Source organism: Anopheles funestus, chromosome X (assembly GCF_943734845.2).
Source record: "Anopheles funestus chromosome X, idAnoFuneDA-416_04, whole genome shotgun sequence".
NCBI classification, from domain to species: domain Eukaryota; kingdom Metazoa; phylum Arthropoda; class Insecta; order Diptera; family Culicidae; genus Anopheles; species Anopheles funestus.
The window spans coordinates 20444422-20467067 of NC_064597.1; the positions used below are offsets into that span (position 1 = coordinate 20444422).

The 22646-nt window shown below is 39.2% G+C and overlaps 2 protein-coding genes across 2 annotated transcripts in view; both read right to left on the reverse strand.

Moving 5' to 3' along the window:
- The window catches only part of LOC125769138 (putative nuclease HARBI1), a 101470-nt gene that overhangs the window by 72198 nt on the left and 6626 nt on the right, over nt 1-22646 (reverse strand). The window lies entirely within an intron of this gene.
- LOC125769332 (cGMP-specific 3',5'-cyclic phosphodiesterase alpha-like) lies at nt 115-6891 on the reverse strand. The gene is made up of 2 exons (XM_049438009.1): nt 1845-6891; nt 115-1622 (listed from the first exon to the last, which is right to left on the reverse strand). Exon 2 carries the CDS (start codon nt 1338-1340, stop codon nt 405-407), a length of 936 nt encoding a protein of 311 aa, XP_049293966.1. The 5' UTR covers nt 1341-1622; nt 1845-6891; the 3' UTR covers nt 115-404.

The following is a 22646-nucleotide window of genomic DNA, read 5'->3' on the forward strand; positions in this document are numbered from 1 at the left end:
AGTGATTAATACAACAATTTGTGCATGGATGCGTTGTAAAATAGTGAAAAACGTGGTTTTGAACATGTACAAATTGTACAAAGCGTTGGCTTGGGTTGTGTCAACGTAGGCGTGATACTTCATGTCGAGCGCATTTACATTTACATGTACATTTTTGAAAGTTCTAGTGATGATTCTGGTGAGCGCAGTTTGCTTTACGCTAACGCCAAAGTGGACGAGTAAATGTACAATCAGTGCATGTGCCATGCGTGTTTGGCCGTAGGCCGTACCATGCGTAGGCGATTGTGTGTGTTGAAGTATGTGTGTGCCTTTGTGCACGACAAAAAAAGGCAATATGTTTTTGGTGAAAAAAAGTTGTGTGCGTTTTCTAATGAGCTTATTGCGTGAAATCATAAAAAATGTGGTCATTGTAGGCGAGCATGTTTTTTTTTAATGTGACTTAGCTCATTGAAGTGTGTTTGTGTGTCTTTATGCATGAAAAAAATGAAGTGCGTATGTGAAAAAAAGAAAATAGAATAGAAAAAGAAAAGAAAATAAAATAAAAAGAAAAGTGTGTGATTGAAGTGTGTTTGTGTGTCTATGCATGAAAAAATGAAGTGCGTATGTGAAAAAAAGAAAAAAGAATAAAAAAAAGAAAAGAAAATAAAATAAAAAGAAAAGTGTGTGATTGAAGTGTGTTTGTGTGTCTTTATGCATGAAAAAAATGAAGTGCGTATGTGAAAAAAAGAAAATAGAATAAAAAAAAGAAAATAAAATAAATAGAAAAGTGTGTGATTGAAGTGTGTTTGTGTGTCTTTATGCATGAAAAAAATGAAGTGCGTATGTAAAAAAAAGAAAATAGAATAAAAAAAAAGATAATAAAATAAAAAGAAAAGTGTGTGATTGAAGTGTGTTTGCATTGTCTTTATGCATGAAAAAAATGAAGTGCGTATGTGAAAAAAAAAATAGAATAAAAAAAAGAAAATAAAATAAAAAGAAAAGTGTGTGATTGAAGTGTGTTTGTGTGTCTTTATGCATGAAAAAAATGAAATGCGTATGTGAAAAAAAGAAAATAGAATAAAAAAAAGAAAATAAAATAAAAAGAAAAGTGTGTGATTGAAGTGTGTTTGCATTGTCTTTATGCATGAAAAAATGAAGTGTGTATGTAAAAAAAAGAAAATAGAATAAAAAAAAAAGAAAATATAATAAAAAGAAAAGTGTGTGATAGAAGTGTGTTTGTGTGTCTTTATGCATGAAAAAAATGAAGCGCATATGTGAAAAAAAGAAAATAAAATAAAAAAAAGGAAAAAAAATAAAAAGAAAAGTGTGTGATTGAAGTGTGATTGTGTGTCTTTATGCATGAAAAAATGAAGTGCGTATGTGAAAAAAAAGAAAATAGAATAAAAAAAAAGAAAAGAAAGGAAAAGAAAAGAAAATAAAAAGAAAAGTGTGTCAAGCAAAGGGGTCGCGAAGAAGCAGTTTTGGCTCCCGAAGTAAATGCTTTATGAAACTAAAGCGTGCTGCGTACCAACAATTTTCTCGGGTAAGTAAACCAATTTTAATAAAAAATATCGGAAGTTTGATTTTGACTAGAAGTAATTGATGGGACACTTTCTGGCAGCCTTGTGTTTATAACATTAACACTAGAACTACCAAGCGTTTCAAGCGTTTTTCGTTTGTGGTTAATTTTTAAACAATTTCGAAGAGTTGGAGTATATTTTATTGTTTATTGCAGATCGTACTATAGAATATATATGTGAAACTCATGTTTGAACTACCTTAGAATTGTTTAACCCTAAAAAATTATGTGATGAAAATGAAGCGTTCCAGTCAAAATGACTGGTGCGGTAGTTCTAGTGTTAAACGGCGATGCAAAATGTCGTGTATTTCGTGGAAGGCTAAAAAACGTTGCCTCAAAGCTACAGTAAATTTCTTCCCCGTTCTCCCCCTTTTCTCCAGCCCAGTGGTGTTTGCAAGGGGCTTGATTCGCCACTGGTATCTGATTGTTATTTTTTTCGAGTAATCCAGTTATCCTGAAATATACTAACAATATATGCTGAGGCAACTACGTTAACTAAGCCGGCAAAGCTAGCCGTTTCCGAACATGACACTACTAATGAATCTTCACTACCACCGCTACCGCTACCACCGCTGGTTAGTTAAATATTGATATCTCCGCCAGCTGAATCTTGCATTCCCACTAATTTCACCTCGGTTTGTGGATCGGACTCCGGTGCCTTAGATACATTTTTCAGACACCAAAACCACCTGCCTCGTATCCTTGTGCGGGAAACTTATTCCCATGCTGGCCACTGCTGAATGTTGATTAATTTGGTAATTTAGCTGACTTAATGACTCTAATTATACTCTTAAAAGTTTTCCGTCGGGTTTCGTGTCCCTTTTCTTCAGGTTTCGATCAAATATCTCAGTCTGTATTTATGCTTGAGAAGAATGGAATATTTCTAGGTTAGTCTCATGTCTTTATTTTCCCTCGATCGTATAAACTACCTCCGACAAGGGACATGTTTTGGTTGCATAGTTTTTATTCGACCAAGTTGGCGAATGCTTCGAGTGTACCGTATTATATCCGCACGGGAATGTGTATTTGTATGCGTCAAGTCCCGCTGCTTACTTCACGGACAAATTGCCTACACCTTCGATACGTGGAAAATGGTGTTGGAGGTGTATAATTTTTCTACATCTTCCCTCTCAAGTGCGCCACATTCCTGCATCGAAATCCATCGACCATTTCTTATGAATTAAGACGGGAAAGGCCGAAAGGTGATGCTAAACTCACTCTTGTAAGTAATCTAAACCATTGGGTATGTCTGTACTATATCGGCAGCAGAGATAGGGATGGTAAAATTTATTTCCTTACAGTACCCGCAAAACTTCTAAACGACTTCTAAACGGGTAGGTAAACAACAACGGCATCACTACAAGATCACACCTTTGTATCTGCAGCGATTAGATAAAGTCTTTTCCTCGTACTCGCTCTCTCGTTTATTTCCCTTCCTTCAGGCTCGCCTGTAATGCGATTGAACGAGCGCAAAGTTTCCACGTGTACGCCCGGCTAGATTTAGTGTCCTCGGGCGAACCTAGCGAAGGTGCAGGAAAAATAGCGACTCTAAGGTAGGGCTGTAATATACATCAAGCTCGCAGCCCATTTTTACTAATCTTCACAGTTTGCTCAGATCTGCAAATAAAAGTTGATATTAAGCTGGTGCCCTAACTTTTGCTGGATGGTGTAAAGATTAAGTTATCCTCCAACAAAACAAGCTTGATAGCTTTAAAAAAACCCGGAGCAAAGATCCGAAGCCTGAAGATCTATATTTGTGATAGGATCTTCTAGGTGAAATTCTCGTCTCGGGGATAAAACAATATTGAGCAATTCTGTAACGCTCGCATAATGTAGGCTAAATAACTAAAGATCAAGCAAGCGCTCTAAAACACAGTTTTAAAGTAAAATATTAAATCCAAATATTAAAGGTGATTATAATTGAGCCGGCTTCCTGAGTTCACTTATTTAAAATTAATGCATAATTGCTACACTAATCTTGCACCAACACTTTGTTTCCCAAGTATTCCAGCATATACAGAGCAAATAATGAAAGCTTACCGCCATGGGAAGTCCAGCTCAGCTACAATACCAAAATGTCTAAAGACACAAAAGAGCATTAGCTTGTTCATAGCTTTTAGGTAAAAACGAACATACGGATAGTCTTCCAATACTGTCCAACACTATAATTTTCTTCGTCGATATTAGCAACACCCATGGAAACTTTCGCTGTATTCAGGGATACATAAAATAAGAAAATATTTACCAATTTATACAGGTTAAGGAATGGCAATGTAGTTTTCTCTCCCTTCGACATAAAACCCACCCTCGACGTAAAATATCAGTTACATTTATAATTCAAAAATATAATTAGCGGTTAACTGAACCGATGGTTGGAAATCGAAACCAGGCAGCAGAAATGACTGGAGGCATTTCCTCCGAAATTGTCAATCTTTGTTTTCACTCCTCGCTGAGCATTGCTGAGCTAATTTAACAACAATTTTGTCATCAGCGTTTCCACACAAAACGAAGCAGCGAAGGACGGCGTTGCTAAGCTAGGATGGTAGATTCGTTTCGAGAGTTTATCTGTACGAAATGGAGCATAATTTGATCCGGAGGCTTTGGCTGTGCAGTAATACGGTTCCGCTACTGGTACCATGGCGCTAGCAGTTTTCCTGCTCGCGCAGCAACATCCTATTGCTCCCAAGCGAAAATATGCCCCTCCCGTTTGTCCGAATACGCTAGCGGTTTGTGAGGAGTTGTGGAAGCATGAACGAAGGGAGCGATGAAAAGTGATAGGATGCTAAATAAGTAAGCGAAGAAATGGGAAGACCCCTTCGCAAGGATAACGACACCGCGACATCTCCACGGGGTAGAGGCACTGTGAAAATGTTAATCGAAGGATTAATAATTCAGCAATCATTTTATTACAGATTGCTGGGGAATCGCTTCGCGGATCGTTCTAGAAGAAAGGTAGAAGGGGCAAAAATGAGAAGGTGAAGTTTTCTTCCCGTTCATCCACATCCACGGCATTCTTCTGTCCAGGTTTTTTGGTCTTCGAAGCAAAAGGAGGCCCTGGTGGATTTGATCACTAGCACCAGTAGGACCTGTGTCATAGATTTCCCAGCAGATAAATTTTCTCGGGGCATACACACGCACATTTGGTCAATTGCAGTCACCTGATGCAACAGGGGGAGGGGGATGGGAAGGGGGGTGTTTCAAGCCGTAGCTTGATTTTCTATCAAGGTGGTAAAAGAAAGTGAAAACCAAAAAAGAATGAAACCTTCAACCTGCGACCAGTGTGAAGTCACCATCACACTGGTTTAGATGAGAGATCAGCAAATTGCGTTTAATTTTGATAGCGTACACCGACCATGGTCCCCGTGTTTACGATCCTTTATTACGATCCTTGGTGTTCTTCTAGATTCGAGACTATCCTTCAAGGATCAGCTCGAACACGCTGTCGCTAGGGAAAATCGTTTGGTCGGTCTGGTTGTTAACCTTACCCGCGAGCTCCGTGACCCTGTTTGTGCTAAAACGCTGTACTGTTCGCTCGTCCGATCGGTACTGGAGTACGCCAATGACGTTTGGTGGCCTACGGCAGCTCGGCCACTTGCACGACTCGAGTCCATCCAGCGGAAATTTACGCGCTTCGCCTTGTGTTCCTGGGATCGCCAACTCCACTATCGGACCAGGTGCTTGCTGCTTGGCCTATCGCTCCTCGAGGAAAGGTTGCTGAACGCTAGGAGATTGTTCGTAGCGGGTCTAATGAATGGTTGACGTTGACTCTGCTACACTACTCTCGTCCATCAACCTTTACGTTCCGGCCCATTCTATCTTGGTGTTTGATGCTTCTTGTGCTACAACTTCGGGCATATCGCTGAACGACGCCCTAATGGTCGGTCCAGTGATACAGGAAGACCTCATCGGAATAATGCTTCGGATTCGTGTACCGAAATACGCTATCACTGCAGACATAGAAAAAAATGTATCGCCAAGTCCGGATTCGGGAGACAGATCGACCATTGCCACAAATTGTTTGGAAGGATGATCCAGAAGCCGAGATGAAAACCTTTCAAATGAAAACCATCACCTATGGAACTTCGTCGGCTCCATATCTGACTACAAGGGGCTAGCAGAACACGGTAAAATGGAATACCCCCAGGCACCAAAAATATTAAGCAACAATTACTACATGGATGATCTCGTTACCGGTGTGGATACAAAATCCGAAGGAACCATCTTACAGGGTTTTTCAATTCAGTTTAGACTAGCTGCACACTTTTACCCGCGTCTAATTTTTAAGTATAAGCAATTGATCTCGACATGCCAGCTTCTGACAGCTTTAAGGACGCATGTTTATAGCTCCCACGTTGAACGATTGAATTTTATAATGAAGTGCTGTTAACACGAGGAAATTAATAATCTTCGATATTGTTGTTTGTAAAATATATTTCGTAAATTAAAATCAATCAACGTCTTACTTGGTTGGCGATTAGCATTATTATTTGATTTCATTAAATCATTCAAATATATGTAACTCTTTACGTACAGCAAAGTCCTCACATTTTGTATGAACAACTATGTATCTGACTTTTCACAACACAGCATTTTTGTTACCAGCAAATGTTACATGCGAGGTTGTGAATATTGCACTTCGAAGACAGCATCAAATCTTTGTTCAATTAAATTGTATTTAATTTATGAAATATATTTTACAAACAATATCAATAATTATTAAAAACAAACATTTCAGCAATACGGTCAGGCCGTTCTTTATGAATAAAAAAAAACAAACATTTTCTCGTGTAAACAGCACTTCATAATAAAATTCAATCTTTCAACTTCGAGGTTATACACTGCGGCATCAAAGCTGCCAGAAGCTAGCATGTCGAAATCAATTGCTTGCACTTAAAAATCCGACGCGGGTATCCTAAAAAACATGCTGCTTACTAAAAAGCAATTGCACAGAGCAGGAAAAAGTGTGCGGCTAGCCTAAACTCAATAGAAAAACCCTGTATTTCGAATTTATTCGTTAAAAGGCTAGCAGCCCGACCCGCTAAATTGACAAAAAAGGCCTTCACTTCTAAGGAACTGCGCGAGAGTTCACGGTTAAGAACCTTCGCGAGTTAAATTCTAAGCGCGACGGTGTCGACGAATTACATACGTTGTGTTCAAGAATTGACCTAACGATAACGAACCATATCCGTCTTCCTTCGCTTCTAAGGCTGCCTACAGACGGCAGACGCGGTACCACGGAAAACGCGTTTAACTTGTGTTGTCACTTGTCGAATACGCTACCGCGGCAACGCAGATTTATTGAACATCCAAAACTCTGCGGAACAGCACGCGCGTTTGGGGACGCGGTGATTTGACAGTCAAAATGTTATACAAGTTGGTATTGACAATGAAAGTTTTACTCGTTTTCCACGGAGCCGCGACTCATCTGTTGTCGGCCTGATAGTAAACTGATTTCAGTTTCTTGAACCCCATTTTCGAGCTCGAAAATTTACAATTCAAAATAACTAATCATAAATTCAAATTATGGCCTTTAAAATAAAAGAAAACTATAAAATAAACTAAACTAAACTAAACCTCCTGCAAATATATATGCTCTGCTTGTATTTTACTCATAGTTAGAGTAAGGAAATAGTACAAAGTACAGAATTTTTGCTCTAGTAAAAACATCATGCATTCTTATTCTGTTTAACTAATATTTGCTTCAAATCAAGATATTAATACCGTACAGGACCATAGTCATATGACCTATCTCGTTTTCGTTCATATAACGCTTGAAGTTCATCATATGAGGCTTGTTGAATGTGAGCGAGAAAGTTTACGAAGTTGAGAATATGAACTATACTTGATGTGGACAATCAAGGTACATCAAGGTAACCATTTGACAAAAGTCCTCTGTTGGAATCTCATTCAAAATGGCCTAGTTTACAGCGCGTGAAGTGTAAACACGATTAATAGATGTTTGCATTGCGTTTGTATTTGCGAGTTCCTACTAATTTTAATAATATAATTTTGTAAATGATTTTAATAAACCACTATACCATTGCGACAGCACAAGATCGCAAATCCGTTGGAGGATCTTTGTCACATGTATGAGAGACAGGAAACTTCCTCGTACGTCGCGGTATCAACCCTCAGTACAGAGAATCATCCTACACCGACGGATTTAGCCTCACTCCAGAAGGAACACCCATACATTGCTCCAAAAGCTATATCCTCCACGCAATACAGCTCTATTCTACGCGTTAAGTAGTAAAGCGATAGCGATAGCGAGAGAAAATCGCCGGAGAGATCGTAACACCGTAGATACCACACTTACTGATAAAGCAATCTGCGAAAATGACAGGTTACCTACACATATACAGCCACTTTCTTAGTCAAAGCTTTTTCGTGATAATTAGCAGATCATGAAAACGAGAAAAATCATATTTTGGATATCGAATGTTCTGTGGAAAATGAATGTTCGAAAATGGTGCAATGCCATGAATGCGATCGCCGGTTTCACGAAGCTTGCACTAAACTCACCAGACTGCCTAAACCAGATGAACCGTACTTATGCATTAATTTCAGTAAAGATTACACCAAGCCCACTACTCTCTCTCTCTCTTTCTCTTCTTGGCTTTTAACGACCTTTCAGGTGACGCCGGCCATTTCTGGCTTACTAAACTTATTTTACCACGTAGCCGGATAGACAGTCCTTGCTACGGGGGGACGGTCCGGATGGGATTTGAACTCGGTCCGGCCGTGTGGACTGGCGCCGTTTATCACATGCACCATCGGGCCGTCCCGATGGGCGCACTACTAGCATGTCGAGTCAAGACACGGCCATCGCAGCGCTAGTAGATGTCATAAAAAGTAGTGGGCTCGACACGATTACGCATTTGAATCGTAGGGCCCTTAACCAGTTTCTTGACTTCGACAGCAAGGCAACAGATTGGCAGAAATTCAAGCGCTCTTTCAATGACAGCACAAAGAAAGCTAACTTTACACTAGTTGAGATTTTGAACCGATTTCAACACGCACCGTCCACGATCCGTCCACCGACTAAAATGGTTTGTTTACATGTGCAATGAAAGAAGAAATTGAATCATATTCGGAGGATCTATGTTCGCCCGGATTTAGATCGATGGAGTCGAATTTTCTCATCACTAGCTCTATATTCTATATCCTGTTGCTCGAAAAGTAATGTACTAATGCAACCCACAGAGACAGACTATATCGATTTGATACAATTCTGTTGATCAATTCGATAGCATTGCGTAAAACGGTTTGACGATAGTGATGCTTCCGTATGCGAAGTGCGAATATTGCATTAAGGTTAAAGTTTTAATCATGTCTTCATATATACTAAGAGGGCTGACAATAAAGTAAGGTCTCCAACGCTGCAACTTCGCCGGATCACGCACTAGGCGAAATCTGGCAACACCGCCGTGTTCCTTGGTTTCCCCACTACCACTTTGCTGCTGGGTGAGGCTTCCCCGACCGCTCAGTCTTGGCTGAGTAGCCGTCAACGATGGAGGTACCCCTCGCGTCAGCGTCGAAGTGCGAATTGCGTTTTTTGAGTGCGAAAAAGGTGACACCTATTGAAATTCATCGTAAACTAGTTGAAGTTTACGGGGAAAAGTGTATGGACATAAAAAACGTGCGTAAGTGGAGCCGCGAGTTCAATTCCGGGCGCACTAATGTTCACGACGAGAAGAGAAGTGGCCGACCGTCGGTCTCGGATGCGATTGTTCAAGCAGTGGAGGCAGAAATGCTCAAAAACCGCCGTGCGACAATTAGGGACGTGGAAGAGAAGCTTGGAGGAGTGTGCAGCAGCGAAAAAATCCGTCATATCCTTGTGAACAACTTGCAGTATCACAAAGTTTCTGCCCGATGGGTGCCGAAACAGCTGACCGAAGACCACATGAAGCGGCGCGTGGAATGTGCGACCAAAGTTATGGCCCGTTTTGAAGAGGAAGGCGATGATTTTTTGGAAGGGTTTGTTACGGGGGATGAAACGTGTGCTCGTCACTACACACCCGAAACAAAGGAGTCGTCCAAACAATGGCGCCATAGCGATTCTCCGAAACCCAAAAAGAGTAAGGCGACACTGTCAGCCGGCAAGGTGATGGCTATGGTGTTTTGGGATCGCCACGGGGTATTGTTGGTGGATTTCATGCCAAGGGGAACTACTATCAATGCACCTTGCTGCATGACTGTGAGACCCTGGAAAAGCTTCGTCGTGCCATAAAAAACAAACGCCCGGGATTGCTGAGCAAAGGAGTGAAATTTCACCACGACAACGCGCGCCCGCACACAACCAACGTTACCCTTGACCTGCTCAAGAAATTTGGCTGGGACATCATCGATCACTCTCCCTATAGTCCCGACGTGGCCCCAAGTGACTACCACATGTTCCCCGCCCTGAAAAAACATCTCGGAGGGAAGAAGTTTGAAAGTGACGCGGAGGTTCAGAAAGAGGTCAACACCTGGCTGCGCGAGGCGGACGGAGAGTGATATTCTGCCGGCATAGACAAGTTCATCGTACGGATGCGCAAGGTGTTGGAAAAAAATGGCGATTATGTAGAAAAGTAGCCAAGACCTTGGCCTTTCCAACGGTGTATCGCTTTTTGTAAATAAATGTCATTTTCTATGAAAAAAAAAAATTGGAGACCTTACTTGATTGTCAGCCCTCGTATCATGGAAAGCTTTTGGAAACATTTCAGTAATCATTTAAGTGTTTATCATCCCAACAAACAGAGTTCCACGTGTTTCCAACAATATGAAAAACACAAATGTCTATGACTTATTCACACGTCATTTCGCTACACGTACACTGTCCACTTCAATCAAATAATCTTCTTTTGAACAAACGTCAGATTCAGCAGATGTGCTGATAATTTTTTAAGTTGATCAATTTAATCAATAGTAAATTTTTGATATCCTTAAATCTTCCACAATTCAATATAGAAATAAGAAAAAATGCAAAAGAAATTTAAAAAAAAACATTTAAACGTATCAGCACCGCTACTATATCTGATGTTTGTTTAAATTTGGTCGGCTTTTCAATCGCAAGAAAAAAAATCATCGCATAACAGTTGTTCGATCTGTCATCGAATATCCTAAAGCATACACACACCGAAAGGTTGTTATTTACAACACGAATATTCTTTGATTGATTTGGACAGTGTACCAGGAACGGAGTAACATGTGAGTAAGACGTAGACAGTTGTGTTTTTCGTATTGCCCATTGTTGGAAATATGTGGAACTCTGTTGGCCTGTTAAACATTTTATTAATATTCAGACAACAAGGTTTATCTTGATTTGTTGATCACGCAAGTCGACCAAGTTTTAGCAGTTATACAGTGAAATATATTTGTAGTGTGCTCTACAACGGAAGTTTGAGTATTTACATCATATGTAATTATTTTATCGTATCTTTTTAACAACAGTGAAGTGTGTGAATGGTTTAAAAATCTGGTAACAAGTAAATTAATGGTGTTGAAAAAATGTGTTAAAACATTGTAACAAAACTATTATGAATAAAATATATGTATTTCTGCGACCAATGTGATGTATGTACAGCACCGTGTTTTATCCTTCACACGCAGAAACGAAAGAAATACTTCAGAAAGGGAAGAGAATCAAAATAAGCCGGCACACACTGAAATAACAATCGGAAAACACGAATGTAATGTAAACAATCAATTGGAAAAAAAAATCGCCAATTCAGACTCTTAATCCAACTCGCATACATGATATGCAAACTGTGCATACGCAATTTGCACTCGGTTGCATCACTATCCATAATCTGTTTTGTGCAATGCTGTCGTGTGAGTATTTCATCTTGAGTGCGTTATTTCGTTACTTGATGAGCACCCGTGCATCAAATGTCAGCTGTCTTCTTCTTCTTGGCTTAACGACCTTACAGGTCACGCCGCCCATTTCTGGCTTACTAGACTTATTTTACCACGTAGCCGGATAGTCAGTCCTTGCTACGGGGGAACGATCCGGATGGGATTTGAACCCGGTCCTGCCGTGTGGACCGGCGCCGTTTTTCACATGCACCACCGGACCGCCCCTAATGTCAGCTGTATTATTGAGGAATTGCACCAGTTACAGATAACAGATTGTCGACGTCCTTCCTTTTCTTTCTAAAAAAAAAAATAATATTATCGTTGTAAATATTTTTTAGTCACGATTTCGTCAAACAAACGATGTCAACCTTATCACCTACGATTAGATAGGCTATCATCCACCATCGACGATTTTTCCGACGACGTGCGTCGTCACACTGATTGATGGATGAAGATGTTTTAAATTACGTATCAATGTTAACCTTTTATAACTGTTGCGTCCAGCAACAAAGATTGCGTCCAGCAATCACAAATTTCTTTCCCTTTATTAAATCGCGACACGCAGCTTTCTATAACTAAAACTATATTATATTAAACACGTGTGTTTTGTGTGTTGGTGTTGTTAACGTTTGTAGAGTTGAATTGTGTGGATTGTGTGTGTGTGTTAAAAAAAAACCTCTGCGTTCTTGCTGAGTCGCTAGGGAAAGAGCCCTGGCGCCAGATGCGGTGCGCTTTTATTCCGCGGCACTCATCCCGCTCAGCCGAATGTCATCGCTGAGCCGAAACTCACTCAGCCGAAATCGCTTTATGAGCAAGCGCCATCTAGCGGGAACGCGACGTGGCAGCGAAAGTTTAATTGAACCGTTTTATAGAACAATAACAGTCATTCACTGGTTCACAAGAATAAACGCAACAGTGAAACAAACAACAATAAAATTTATACACGCGGCTTGCAATAACGTCTGCAAACACAATGTTTGACGCGACAGTATGAACTACTGGATTAATTTAATCCACCTAGCGTGATTATGTTGTAGCAGATACAGGGTTTTTCTATTCAGTTTAAAATAGCTGCACACTTTTCCCTGCTCTGTGCAATTGATTTTTAGTAAGCAGCATGTTTTTTAGGATACCCGCGTCGGATTTTTAAGTATAAGCAATTGATTTCGACATGCCAGCTTCTGGCACCTTTGAAGCCGCAGTGCAGTTCTATTTTGGACCTCATAGAGCACACACGCGTTTTTCTACAGTTTGAGTGAGCCGTTAAAAAGGACAGTGAATTCGTAACGAGAAAAAAAGACGATATAACACGAGATGTAGTTTGTTATTGGCAAAAGGAAGATTGTATTGCCATACAAGAAAAGTGAAAAAGGACACTATAGAGAGAAACCCTCAATGATGGGGGTCAACAACCCCGGGCAGGGAATACCCCTCTATAATTATTACAATGAATTAGGGACAGAACAAGGTTTTAGTATGGGAGAACCCAAACGTAAAATGAAAAAGGGAACACTTTTACGGAGTGTGAACGAAGAGGGAAATCAAGAAGAAAGATTCTTAGTGATCGAATCGGATATGGAAAACAGAGATTTAAGCCGGACAAATCCGTTTCTAATAAAAAAATCGATTGAGACAATAATGGGGAAAAACATGACCCACCCCAGTCATGCAAAAGCGAGTTCATGCGGTCTACTTTCTTTTGTTCTCATGGTCCGAAACGAGTCCATTCGGAATCCACCGCGGAGTCCCGCAGGAAGACATTACTGGCCACACGCACACACTCAAACCGGGTTGGTATATATATTAATTCACTTTCACTTTTTGTTCGCATTGTCCGCCTCCAATTTTTTTCATGCCCATCAGTTTTGTAGCATATGCTACATGTCAGCTGACATTGAACAGAAGAAGAAATCAAGCAAGGACTAAAAGAAGAAAGAGTGAGCGACGTGATCATTCTCAGACGAAAAATGGACGATAAAATGGTGAACACACGCACAGAGTGGAGGTTTACATCCCGAAACCAATGCGATGTGGAAACTGCATGCGCATGGGACACACGAAGAAATGGCGCAAAAGAGAGAGAGAAAGTATGTGCCAAGTATAGCGAAAGAGAACATGAAGAAATATGCAATGTACTAAAATGTGTATCATGCGGTGAAGGCCACCATACACTAGAAAAAACGTGTCCGGTATTTCTGGACGAGATAGATATCCAAAAAATAAAAACGATAAATAAAGTGACTTACGGAGAAGCCAGAAGAATTCGAAGAAGCAATTGCCCGCATATTCTAAAAACATTCACAAACCCACAAACGTCATACGCACAAAAAATAAAACATACAAACAATACAGAAATAATTAATACGACAGATAACAAAAAAGAGTACACAAAAAAAATAATGATACAAAATGAAACATCATCAACACAGGAAAAATATGCAAATCAAGAAAAAATTGATACCACAATAACAAACCAAAACAACAAAGAAAACAACCAAAAAGAAACAGAAACTAGAAAAAAATAAGAAAAAACAACAAACAACGAAATAGCAATGTCATCGCAAACATCAAGTGACTTATCTCAACTGGATTTTGAGGATATACTGATTCAAAATGAAAATGGAGAACTAATCCCACTTCAACACATAAACGAAGAATTAGAAAAAAGGAAGAAAACATGACAAGATAAAAAAACGAAGAACTCCTTTTTTGACAAGGCAAACAATAGTATACAATTCAGCAATATATTAAAAAATGGAACTAAAAATACTACAAGCAAATGTGCAAAGCATGAAAAAAAACAACGACGAATTAACGCTTATACTTAAAACGGAGAATTTCAGTGTAGCATGCCTACAAGAAACATGGTTAAAGGAAGATGAAAAAATAAAAATAGCAGGATACAACATAATAAAAGACAGCAGAGCAGATGGATATGGAAGCAGTGCAATTGTAATAAGAAAAGGCATAAAATTCAAAGAATTAAAAATAGTAAAACCAGAAAATAATATAACAGCTATAGAAATCAAGGAAGCAAAATTATTAATCATATCTATATACGTTAGCCCAAAAACCACAACGCAAGTTATTGCAGAAATAATACAACAAATAAATAGAAACAAACAAAACAAAACTATTATAACTGGAGATTTCAACTGCCGCCATACTTTTTGGGGTGATGATAAAAATGATAAAAAAGGAAAATTGCTGGAAGAAATCGATAACACAAACTACATAGTCCAAAAAAATGATAAAAAACATGCATCTCAGAAAATCTCAAAAAAAGAAATACATCCATAGATCTAACCATAGTTTCCCAAGATTTAGAAAGCAGGATAAGCAGGAAAATACTCGATACACAAATAGGTAATAGTAACCATAGAATGACAAGGATAGAAATAAACGAATGTACAAGCACACAAATAAGGACAGGAGTCAATAAGACAAAAATTCTAGACACTTTAAAACTTTTGAATCATGGAAAATTTAAAACAATAAAACAAATAACAAAACAAATAGAAAAAATCATTAAAAACAACAAAGGAAAAATAAAATATCAACCAAAGTCATGGTGGAACAGAGAATTAAAAAAAGCATTTGAAGAACGAAACAGGGCAAGGAAAAAATATAATAGATCAAAAGACTTAAATGGGGCGGCCATTTAAGTGGGGGCTTAAATGGGGCGGCCCGGTGGTGCATTTGAAAAACGGCGCCCATCCACACGCCAGGGACCGGGTCCAAATTCCATCCGGACTGTCCCCCCGTAGCATGGACTGACTATCCTGCTACGTGGTAAAATAAGTCTTGATACGGCCAGGCCGTTCTAACCGAGCAAAAAAAAAGACTTAAACGATGGAATAGAGTACAGGAAACGTGCTGCGATACTAAAAACAAAAATAAGAATAAACAAAAACAAATTCCACCAAGACACAATAGAACAAATAAATAAGCAAACCATAACAAAGGAACTATGGGAGGTAGTAAAAAAAATACTCCAACAAGGAAGAAACACAAAGAGAAGAAAATATAATTAACAATACTGAAGAAGCAGCAAGAGAACTTCTCAAAAAACATACGGCAAAAATAGAAAAAATGATATACGTCAGATGAACCTGCCAGAATTTATAAATTGCAACTACTAGATAAAGAAAGCTGGGACAGAATCCTAAGTAAAACAAAAGAAATCAGCACCAGGAGTAGACAAAATAACATATGAGATGCTGAGAAACTTAAACCCACAAGCAGCACAAATAATAATAGAAGAAATAAACGAGATGTGGAACAAGGGAAAAATAAAAAAAAATTAAAAAGGATAAAAACAATAGCTATTCAAAAACCAAATAGAGACAAAGAAAAAATAGAAAACTACAGACTGATATCGCTTATCAATACCATAATTAACGTAAGCAACTCCGAGGTACTCTCTCTTCTTGGCTTTAACGACCTTAACGACCATTTTTGGCTTACTAGACTTATTTTTACCACGTAGCCGGATAGTCAGTCCTTGCTACGGGGGTCGGTCCGGATGGGATTTGAACCCGGTCCGGCCGTGTGGACTGGCACCGTTTATCACATGCACCAACTAAGAGGTACTAAACAAAATAAATAAACACTGCGACACATACAAAATAATACCAGAAACCTCATTCGGTTTTAGAAAAAACAGGTCAACTCAAGCATGTACAAATTATCTTATAAACTGGATATACAAAAAGAAAAAACAAAAAAGGAAAATAGGTATAGTTTTTATTGATTTAGAAAATGCCTACAATAACGTAAAACTAAAAACTTTGCTACAAGAATTGATTGAAACAAACATGAATAGCCAAATAGTCAGATGGATAAGGGAATTTAAAAAAAAAAACAGAACTATAGAATTCTTCTTCTTCTTCTTCTTGGCTTAACGACCTTACAGGTCACGCCGGCCATTTCTGGCTTACTAGACTTATTTTACCACGTAGCCAGATAGTCAGTCCTTGCTACGGGGGGACGGTCCGGATGGGATGGGAACTATAGAATTAGAAAGCATCAATAACATAATTAAAAAACTAGTCAGTGACGGTCTACCACAAGGGGATGTAATGTCACCAACATTATTTAATATATACACTAGAAAGCTACACCATAGGATAAATCAAATACCAAAGATAAAATTAATACAATACGCAGATGACTTTGCAATTTTAGCATCGGATAGCAACGAAACAAAATTATATAAAAACTTAAACAAAGGGATACAGAAATTTGAAAAAGGAATCCAAGAACTAAATTTAGAAATGAACCTCCAGAAAACAAAAACAATGATAATAGGCACAACAAAAAGTAGGTTTCAACTAAAAATACAAAACACGGAGATTGAAAATGTCAACACATACAAATACTTAGGGATAACACTAGATAAAAAGCTAAACTTCAACAAACATATGGAAGAGTTAAAAAACAAGAGAAAGACTGAACATATTTAAAATATTATGCGGAAAAAATAGAAGCCTAAGACCAGAAAAAGCAAGGATATTATACAGATCTACAATTAGAAGTATAATAGAAAATGGATCTTCAATCGCAAAAAACGGCAACAAAACATCAAGAAGGAAGATAGGAACAATTACAAACAACGCACTTCGAAAAATTTCCGGAAGCACAAAAACAACCCCGTTCAACTCGGTACATGCGATCAATGCCGAAATACCCTTAGAAATTAGATGCAAATACGAGGGCTGACAATAAAGTAAGGTCTCCAACGTTGCAACTTCGCCGGATCACGCGCTAGGCGAAATCTGGCAACACCGCCGTGTTCCTTGGTTCCCCCACTACCACTTTGCTGCTGGGTGAGGCTTCCCCGACCGCTCAGTCTTGGCTGAGCAGCCGTCAACGATGGAGGTACCCCTTGCGTCAGCGTCCAAGTGCGAATTGCGTTCTGTAATACGTTATTTGAATGCGAAAAAGGTGACACCTATTGAAATCCATCGTCAACTAGTTGAAGTTTACGGGGAAAAGTGTATGGACATAAAAAACGTGCGTAAGTGGAGCCGCGAGTTCAATTCCGGGCGCACTAATGTTCACGACGAGGAGAGAAGTGGCCGACCGTCGGTCTCGGATGCGATTGTTCAAACAGTGGAGGCAGAAATGATCAAAAACCGCCGTGCGACAATTAGGGACTTGGAAGAGAAGCTTGGAGGAGTGTGTAGCAGCGAAACAATCCGTCATATCCTTGTGAACAACTTGCAGAAGTTTGAAAGTGACGCGGAGGTTCAGAAAGAGGTCAACACCTGGCTGCGCGAGGCGGACGGAGAGTGTTATTCTGCCGGCATAGACAAGTTCATCGTGCGGATGTTGGAAAAAAATGGCGATTATGTAGAAAAGTAGTCAAGACCTTGGCCTTTCCAACGGTGTATCGCTTTTTGTAAATAAATGTCATTTTCTATGAAAAAAAAAATTAGAGACCTTACTTTATTGTCAGCCCTCGTATATAGCATGCAAGGAAATGACAAAAAACTATACATTCTGCCCACTGATACGAAAACAACTAATCAATGCAACCAAAACAAATAAAAACAAGAAAAAACTAACAGCACAGGAACACCTGTATGCAGAGAATATAAGACTGATAGAAAAAATTGCCATCAGCAAAAGTAATGATTTAGACCATGGCATAAAGATAAATACGGATATAAAAAAAAAATAAAAAAAAATATAAACAGAAACCCATGTGTTACAAAACAAACTGTGATAGAAAGCATAAGCCAAAGATTACAAAACAGAAACAATATATTTACAGACGGCAGCAAAAAAAAGACCAATGTGGTATCAAATAGGTATCTACATCCAAAAAGGACACCAAAATTGGTACCACAGCTTTAAGGCAAAAAACAACGCGTGCATCACAAGCATTAAACTGTACGGATTAGGGCAGGCAATGAGGATAGCAAAAGAACTGAACATGACAAATCCAATCATATTTACAGATAGTCTAACAAGCTGTGATATACTAAAGAAAGCAGAACATGAAATACAAATTGACGAAAACATATACAACATTCTAAACTTAGGTAAAGAAATAAATGCGAAAATATGGTGGATTCCTGCACACGTAGGCATTAACGGAAACGAATGTGCTGATAGATTAGCAAAAGAGGGAACAATTGCCGATAATATAATAGACAACAAAATCTGCTACACAGACGTATATGAAGAACTAAAAAAGAACATGACAAAAGAAGCAAAAGAATGGTACGAAAAAGAATGTAGTGCGAAGGGAAAATCCAGGAATTTCAAAAAGAATTTGAAATGATCCCATGGGAAAAAGACATAAACATTAACCCCGAGGAATACAAAATAACAAACCGAATATTAACAGGCCACGACCTATCTCCTTTTTGGCTGGCCAAAATGAAGATTGTAGAGTCAGGAAAATGCCAAACATGTGACACTCCAAAATCAGGGAGACATATAATATTCAAATGTAAAGAACACGAGAAAGAGAAGGGTAACATTACATTCGATCGTCTAAAAGAAAGATGGAAAGAGAAAACTGGAAGGGAAATTAAAAAGATATACAAATTCATAAAAGAAAATGAACAAACAGAAAAGGACAGAAATAGACAACAACAAAAAAATGACCAAATGACAAACGTTAGGTTTCACAATAACACGCACATTTTCCTCTATATGGAAAATCGTTTGGGTGACACAGTAGGTAAGCCTCTGAATATGACTGGGTTGTCACATGAACCAAGCATAGGAGGATACATCCCAACTCAACAACGAATAAGAAGAAGAAGAAGCCGCAGTGTACCGTATCCGTGATAATGTTTGCACCATCGTACAAATAAGGTCCCCGTTTCACCTGTGCACTAAATATCTTGGTTTTATTTGCTAGCATATATTTTTTGGTTCATACCGAAGTGTCAAAATGCAAAAGAAAAAAACAAATACTAAGTTTGACAGTTGTACCATGACGAAGTGGCAGCGTATTCGTGATTTGTCCCGCGCTCAAACAAGAGACAATTGCAAATTGTCATTGCAAAAAGACATTTCGACCACCGTGGGAGTGTCCCGGTGGACCGTCAAAAGGATTTTAGATCGAGAAAAGAATGGACAACTATCCCCGAAGGTGGCCACAGGTTGTCCGAGGTCAGCTCGGGTTCCGAGGGTTATTGCTGCTATAAAAAGGAAGATTCGGGTAAATCCAGTTCGCTCAATAAGAAAAAAGGCGAAGGAACATGGGATCAGTGGCTTTGCGGCACGGAAGATCGTAAAGGAAGATTGCGGGGCGAAATCGAGGGCACGGAAGAAGACTCACATAATTACTAACCGCATCCGGGAGCTGCGAGTCGAACGATGCAAGAAAATCTTGAACTTTCTGAAGCGAAAAAATCCGGTTATCTTGTTCACCGACGAGAGCATGTTTACCGTCGATCCGGTATCAAATTCTAGAACTGACCGATACATTAGTTCTCTTCCGGTAAAAGACGTGGCCGACAAGCATAAGAATGTGTATTTGACCAAACATCCTGCTAGCGTTATGGTCTTTGGAATGGTGGCTTCCGATGGCAAAAAAATGGACCCAGTGTTCATTCCAGAAGGTGACAAGGTCAACACGGAAGTCTACATTGGCATTCTAAGGAAGTACGTTCTTCCGTGGATCATAGAACACTACGGTCCGAAGCCAAACGTTGTGTTTCAACAAGATGGGGCCCCGTGTCACACCTCGAACCGCACTCATAAGTGGTTGCAGGAACATCTTCCATTCTGGACGAAGGATATGTGGTCGCCATCCTGCCCAGATCTTAATCCGCTGGATTATTCTATATGGCGCTTTATGAAGGCCAAGGCCTGTTCTAAACGCCACTCCAGTACAGCAAGCCTCAGACAAACATTGACCCATACCTGGAGAGAAATGGATGGAGAGTACATTATAAGAACCTGCCGTGCATTCCGGAAGCGTATGGAGGCCGTAATTGTAGCAAACGGAACGTAGTTTGGGACCCTAAGAAACATTCTGCTTTTAAATTAAAAAAAAATCTTGAACATGAAAATGTTAACAACCTTTTTTATTTTGACGTTGCTCAATGGTGCAAACATTATCACGCATACGGTATAACCTCGAAGTTGAAAGATTGAATTGATTGAATTGAACTGATACCGATGATTATTAAAAACAAACATTTCCTCGTGTAAACAGCACTTCATTATAAAATTCAATCCTTCAACGTGGGAGCTATAAACTTGCGTCCTTAAAGCTGCCAGAAAGAGGCATGTCGAAATCAATTGCTTATACTTAAAAATCCGACGCGCGTATCCCAAAAAACATGCTACTTACTAAAAATCAAATGAACTAAACTGAATAGAAAAACCCTGTACCTAATGAACCGCAATTATAATGTTAGATATGGACAGACAGTTTCTAAAATGTATAAGGGTATGAAGTGGGGTTGAATTTTTAATTATTTGATCAGGATCGGAGACCCTAACTTGACCTGACAATTTGTTCTGTTTATATACTATTTGATGGCGTTCGCTAGTTGCGCGGAGTTGATCCGTTTTGAAGCTCGGAGCTGAACCGTTTTGCTTTCTTTGATTAAAACGAAAGTAGCGTGGATGCTACAGGTACATCAGGTGTTCCTCAAGAAAGCAATATTGGCCTTATGCTGTATGCCTTATGTGAACGACATATCGTATATTTTGCCAAATGTGTATTTCTCATTGTACGCCGACGACCTTAAAATATATGTATCCGTAGACCGGAACGATAGAAGATCCAGCTCTCCTTCAAACAGTTCTTGTTCATTTAAGTCTGTAGTGTTATCAAAACCTTTTATGTCTATGCGTCGAAAAATGTTGTATCATGTCCTTTACTCGTGCACGTGCTATTATTAAAACAGACTATTTCATTAAAGGACAAAAATAAGAACACAAAACACATGAAATTAGAGACTTAGGGGTAATACTAGACACGAAACTTAGTTTCACTGCACACCACGAAGAAACCTAACCACGAAGAACGCTAACAGAAAGCTAGGATTAATATTTAAAATGACTAGGGACTTTGACAATCCAACATGTATAACATCATTGTATTGGGCACTAGTCGGGCCGATACTAGAAACATACTACGACACCGATCGTAGTACCGAAAAAGAACATGTACAGGGCCACACTGATGTAAGCTAACAGGCAAAACGCAGGAAATATGGATATCGAAAGTACAAACGAACACGCTACGCCAGTACGAACCGTCACGAGGCGTTAGGTTTTATGAGCTGCATAATTGCGATAACATGCATGAAACCGAAAGGATCGATAACAGACCAAAACGCGTATGTTTATGTATGACGTAAAGTACAAATAAACTTGAGCCGCACTTCGAAGTCCAAATTGTTAAATTGTCCACGTTCTGACTGAAGCGTTAAAGCGTGAGAAAGTAGGTCAACCCGCAAGGCTACGCACAAAAACGGCAATTGCGTCGATCATATCTAATACATAATAAATACGAATATATTAAATTCTTTTTTTTTCGCAAATCACACCCGAAAGAGTACGGACGTGTTTCTCTTTCGCTGCGAATTAGTATAACACGATAATAAAGAGTATATACACGCACAAATACCTATCCTCTCTACCCATCATGGGAAAGAGCAGACTGCTGAGAGGGTAAAAATCCCAAGCGTCCGTCACGCTTAGTAGTGACATACACACACCTAGCCGCAAAAGGCCAAATAATGAGAACAGTTTCGAGTTGCTAAGCGACCTAGGGAACAAGGAACCACGTGCTAAGCAAGTAGCCAACAACATAAACGGATACAACAACAGCCAATCAAAAATCCCACCGATAACGGTAAATAGTGCGTCAGTGGCGTTAATCCACAAGACTATTGTGGCAATAGGTGTGGTGAGGTACACCACAAAACAAACTAGACACGGGACAATAGTGCAAGTTCATGATGTAAATGACCACAAAAAAGTCATAAGAACATTAAAAGACAAAAACGTAAGCTTCCACACATACCAGCTGGAAGAAGAAAAAACGACCAAAGTAGTGTTACATGGTCTGTACGAAATTCCGATCAGTGAAGTGATTGAACTTTTAAAAGAAGAAAATATCCTGCCGGTGTCAGTAAAACAACTTCCCATCAAAAACAAAAAATATGACGAACACGCAGTGTACATATTACACTTCCTAAAGGGAACAGTCAACATGCAGTTGTTAAAAAATATTCGTGCTATCAACCACTGTCGTGTGACATGGGAA